General features: G+C 30.8%; 1 protein-coding gene across 1 annotated transcript; it reads left to right on the top strand.

Annotated features, from left to right (window-relative positions):
- Positions 1–3,403: 3,403 nt before the first annotated feature.
- Positions 3,404–3,704, top strand: LOC114726955 (uncharacterized). Its single transcript, XM_028913666.1, has one exon. It carries the CDS (start codon positions 3,404–3,406, stop codon positions 3,539–3,541), a length of 138 nt encoding a protein of 45 aa, XP_028769499.1. The 3' UTR covers positions 3,542–3,704.
- Positions 3,705–6,074: the final 2,370 nt, after the last annotated feature.

Raw genomic sequence — 6,074 nt, 5'->3', positions numbered from 1 at the left:
TAAAAATTTATCCAATTATATTTGATTGTTTATATAGTATAACAGCATGGCGTGATCTGTAGCAGAATCCATTTAATGAAATAAGATTTGTTATTGTTGTTGTCATAAGTTCTTAACTTTATAAAGGGTTAAACTACAAATTTACCAATAAAATATTTCTCCATGGGCATCTAATTAACACCATAAACTTTTTTAGGTGTAAAAATATACATGAAATTTTTTCAAATGATGCAAAAATTATTGAATGCACGAAGTTAAATCAATTAATACCAACCATTTAGCAAGCATATAAATCAAAAAAATGATACATAAAAAATATATATAATTTTTAAAATGGTACAAAAATACCAGTCATTGGAAATTTTATGTGCATAATGCATATATACCATTTGAAAACTAATTCATATGTATTTTTACAATATTTCTTGGTTGACATATTTGTTAAACCATCAATTAATGTTAATTGCATGACATGCTTGTACTATTTTACAAATTTTCTGTATACTTTTGAACCAAAAAAAGTTTATATGATATCTCGTGCCGTCAGCAAAATACTCTGTACCTTAACCCATTTATAAACGATAGAATAGCTACGCTTTATAGTTCAGATAGTATGGGTCTATGCAGGTATGGATATGGGCTAAAAGCTTGTAAGAATTAAAAAAAGATATTATTATTCTCTCTTATAAGTTTCTTCTCTCATTAATCTAATACTATCCAATGTATTTAATCAGTACTCTTACTGAAACCAAATGAATCAATTCCACTGACGAAAAAATATAAGCCAACGAACATTCCCCGGTACTATGTCTCTTGAAAGAAAAACGAAGAAACCAAATCAATTAATTATGTTTTAGTGGGTCGAAATAATAGAAGCACACAGTGTATTTAACTAATGACTCCACAGAGCATTAAGGAAACATGTATCAGAAAGAAAAAGAGACATGCAGAGCCTGCTATCCTGAGCATTAAGAGGGTGAAGCACAAGAGAAAACATGTGCGATGATATTCTGTACTTTATTTATTTTAATTTTTTAAGTATTTGAGACTTTGTATGTCCTAGCAATATGTGGCTAGGTTAGGTTTAAAGAATTTCCTTGGTCAGAGTTATTTCAGATTCTGCTGCAAATTAAGCCTACAGCAGCAATTTGGGATTTTACCGAACATCTTTTTGGGAATGTAATTAGATGCCAGGTAGGCCTTCAATCTGAAAAGAATCAAGGAGCCAAAAATTAAACTCCGTTTTACAAGGATTATCTTTTAATTTATACTAAATATATGTAAACTTTCAATTTAATTTTAATGCGGTGTTTTAATTAATTGAACAAAATTTCTCAGAAATATGAGCCATGCGCCAGTAATCATTTGAAAAATTCCTCATTACAATAATTATTATTCAAAAGCATGAAAATTTATTTACAACTTGGGTGGAACCTATTTTCTCAATTATGTGTAATCTACCTTTTAACCATATCCAAAATGCAAGTCATTTATACATAGCTGTTAGAGGACCTAATTCCTTAAATATTTTTGGGCAATTAATTTTGTAGTGGATTTTTCAACAATTTTTCCTACAAGCTTTCTCATGCTTAAAATCTGATAAATCAATTCTTCTGAATCTGTAAATTTGTATAGATGATTTTTTCCATATATCTAATATCTTAAATTTTTTTTTTGCCAAATTTAATGCCATGGGGAAAAATTTTCTGACATGTCAGAATCTGATAATACAACTGATTAATATCAGGTGTTCAAAAAGTTATCCACAAATAATTTTTTTTGACTAGCAATTATTTATGGATAATTGAACCAAATGTAAATTATGGTCTTTGATTTGAGCTCGATCATGGAGCTTGAGCCATGCTTTGCTTGATAAGTGTCCTTAGGGAGATCACTCTCTTCTCTGACACATGTTTGTCTTTATGTGTATATCCCATCTTTGAAATCACATGCTCCTCTTTTGACCATTAGCCTGCCATTGCATTTCTGGTACAATCTATGTCTATATTGGTAGCTTGATGAAAAGGTGTGCATTTGTTAATTTTTCGGAAGAGCTCTTGGAAAAGAGGGAAAAAATAGAAAAGAAACTCCATTTTTTAAGGGGAAAAAAATCTTTTAATGCCTCCACAGAGATCCGTTTTATACTATACACATATAAGACAAATAATAATTTAAAAGTTTATAAAAGGTTATTTTCCAACATTTAAATCTTGTTAAAATATATAGATCAATAGTATAATTTTACATAATCTAATAAATCATAAAACTCATAACGAAAAATCATATTTATGATTTCTTTAGGACTTCTTGTTCAAAATTTCGAGATAAATCATAAAACTCATGACGAAAGGTTTAATGCTTAATAAACAATATCAATATTAATATATGAATAAAAATTGCACGAAGTTGGTTTGATGATAAATCATAAATATTAACATGGCAATAAAATTTATAAGAATTAGATTGTTTACTTCATTTTGTGATTTATGCAGATGCACAAGTCCATTCTAATTTTTGAAACATCAAGTTTAGTTTCCTTGAAATTGCCTGTCAGATAAATTCATAGGAAACATTAATATGTGGGAAATATCAAAATTTTAATTTTTACAAGAAGAAACTGACATGGGCATCAAATAATGTGAGAGCCCCTAGTCAAAGAACATGACAAGGAAACTTCTTCTCATTTTCTTGGGCTCATTAATCTAAAATTATGAGTTCCTTATTAGTTATTCACAGCCACGAATTCATGGGAAAAGCTCAAATATCTAAGCAACCTTGGCGCTCTCATAAACATTATTATTGCTCACTTGGTTTATTCAATGGCCGACAGCTTATCTTGCCCTTTGATTCTGCATAAATCTTGGAGCAATCAAACATACAGAGAGAAGCATGGAAACCAAAATGGGGCCTCTAGCGACCATTTTGTTTGGTACAAGAGTTTTTTTTTTTTATAAAAAAAACAAGCTTTGGTGCAATTTAATAATTAAGTCCATTAATTAATGTCAAGAGATAATATAGATTTGGAAGCTAAGAAAGCAACCACCCACACGTTGAGCTCGAATAATACTTAATAATAAGAAAACCTAACAGTAATAACTTAGAAAAATGACCAAAAGAGGCACCAGGCGTGCTCTATAAAAAGCCTCATGCTCAGTATTATATGAAACATCGCTTCACAGAGTTCAGAGAGACACACGAACGTTTCTCTCTTCTCTCTGTCTTTGTTGTCTCTCTTTCTCTCTCAGTAGTCTCAGTGAGTTCAGAGACTGTAAGCAGAAAATACAGAGCAAAAGAAGAAAAGGGTAGGGTTTGGTCTTGACTCTTCAGGATCCATCACCCACACACACACACGTATATATATATATATATATATATATAGAGAGAGAGAGAGAGAGAGAGAAAGATGAAGAGTGGAAGCATGAGATCGGGTTCCAAGAAGAAGGTATCATGCAGAAGGCTCGGAGGGTACCTTAGAGAGCAGAAAGGAAGGCTATATATTATCAGAAGATGCGTCGTCATGCTTCTCTGCTGGCATGACTGATGATGATGATGATGATGCTCTTTAACTTCAATTATCAGAATCACCAAGGCATCATCATGTTCTTTAATTTTCTTTTAGGGCTTTTTCATTCTGTTTCTTTATGAATTATTACCTAATATGTGAATAGCAGATCAAAAGGCAATGTTTATTAGGGTTGATTATTTATTTTCCCCTAGCTAGCTTATTAATTACTTGTTTTCTCCCATGGGAAAAAGCTTCTTAATTAGTAATGTGAGATTTTCTAGTTTCCATTATTTTATTCTGCAGCAGGATTGGATCCTGTTACTGCCTTTTTTTTTTCTTTTGTTGGTTTCTTCCATTTGATTTTTCATCATCTTCAACACACTCATAGCCTTATTAATAATCTGTAATTGGTACAAGTACAACCACGCAATCCGAGTTTTATCCGACTGCAGTTTCTAGAAGAAATAAATACCTATTTACAACATTTGATTCGTCTTTACTATAACTAGTACCTGTATTAATTATGGAACTTTTAAGTATTTTTTTCAGAAAAAAAATGGATCTTTGATCTGTTATCAATATACATATATATAACAAATTAAGATTTATAACAAGCTATATTATTTACAAGTTGTATATAAGAACAATACTACTCATAACTGAAACTTGGTGTAATATATACAAGAAAATGTGTTATATAGGAGTATATGGTTTAATTTTAACTGTCATATACATTTCTCTTCGACGGAAGAGGGATGATTTAAAAAAGGAAGCCCTCACTCATTAGTTGGACCTATAGGAGGGAGAACGTTTATGAAGAGTTTATCATTAATTGGTGGTTGAGTGATGGTAAGTAGGGAACTGACTGAAAAGAAAAGGTTAAAATAATTAGCGGCAAATAATAATAATAAATAGATAGAAGATAAGAAGGAGGCCCATCTAATATTCAAAGAGGTTCTTATGAGTACGAGAAGAGTGAGCGTGTCTTTAGCGTAGGCTCTATATGTTGGAGTCTTGTCAAACTCTCTGTTTGATTTATTTTCTCTTTGAAAAGCTAGGGGGAATCACATGCATGTCTGGGTGGGCATGCACACCGATATAAAATCAAAAAGAGGAAAGAAACATATATATATATATATATATATATATAAATAGAGAACAATTTGTTGAGAACAATTTCAAAAAATTAAAGGTGGCATCAACCACAAACACACTATTTTGGATTGGATTGATCCAACATTTCAACCAACTAATTTGATTCGATGCTCAAGAAAACTATTACAAGGCACACGGTTGATCTGTTGTAGGTATCTGGTCCATTAATTGCTTTTCTCCCCTAATAAAAATAAGTCTTTATAATTTGTCTTAATTTTAATTTATATAATTTCAAACTATAAGTTTTAGTCTTAAAAAAAATTATCTATGTATTTATTAAAATGTAAAGGCTAACATTTTAGACTGAAGAAAACTCAAACAACCGATACATATGGTTTAAAACTATAGAGAACAAAATCAAAATGAGAGTAAATTATAGAGAATAAACATAATATTAATCCTAAAAATAGTAAGCAATTTTTTTATATATATACTAAATGATTTTAAACATTAATTGTGTGTTTAGGAATCCATTTGGTGGTCTAGATTTGGCAAACCTACATTTGGGAACTCCAATAAGGGGATGCCTAAATGTAGCTTAGAGCGTTGTTTATATAAATCTTGGTAGATGTCTATGAACAAGATTGGCAACATGTAGGTAATACCAGACAAGTTTGGACAAGATTCGGACTATGTTTGAACAATTTTTTTGGCAAATAGTCCATGAATGTAAATTGATTTAAGTAATAAGAATGTGACTCATAGGTCATAATATAATGTAAATATTGTGGATAAGAGAATTGTATTTCTTTGAGAACTTTTTAAACCATGGAATCTCTCCTCCAATGTGCCTATGATGTGGGAATAAAATTCAACATTTGATGCCTAATTATAATGGTCTTTTTACCAACCCTAACTATATTGATCTATTTAGAACTAAACATTTAAGGCTTTGGGGATATAATTGCAATGGAATTATTTGTTAAATATTATAAATACGTCTATAAATAGGGGTCGTGGTCTCATATTTTATAAGGATGAATATGCACATTCCCTTATTGATGTAAATTTTTATTAAATATACTAATCTGTAATATTACTCCAATTAGCCTCTAAAACCCAACTCAATTTTATACTATTTATAGACCATAACTAATATAATAATCCATTTTTAAAACTTTACTGGACTCAGAAAAATATGCATCCATATGTATACACACACTTAATTTCAAAATTATAATGAAGGTTTTTTTTTTCATAAAAATAATAGGAGAGAGTAGATATTTGTTTACAAAATGGAAAAGTTGTTTCTGGGTCAAAACGGCAACCTTATGGTGCCCACGTGCACACGTTCAAATTTCATCCTCACTCATTCATTCCCAAACCCAATCTCAGTGGTGGGCCCACACCCTTTCAACTCTCCCTTGTGTAATGCTTCTTCATCATGACGTGGGCCCCATCTCTTGTCCAACTC

Source organism: Neltuma alba, unplaced genomic scaffold (genome assembly GCF_004799145.2).
Source record: "Neltuma alba isolate B1F8T4 unplaced genomic scaffold, ASM479914v2 tig00012416_pilon, whole genome shotgun sequence".
Lineage (NCBI taxonomy): Eukaryota > Viridiplantae > Streptophyta > Magnoliopsida > Fabales > Fabaceae > Neltuma > Neltuma alba.
The sequence above is the reverse complement of the archived record's forward strand: the minus strand, read 5'-3'. Positions and strand labels throughout refer to the sequence as shown.

Bases quoted from the DNA above. Each gene is read 5' to 3' on its own strand.
- LOC114726955 (XM_028913666.1), top strand. From the start codon at position 3,404: ATGAAGAGTGGAAGCATGAGATCGGGTTCCAAGAAGAAGGTATCATGC.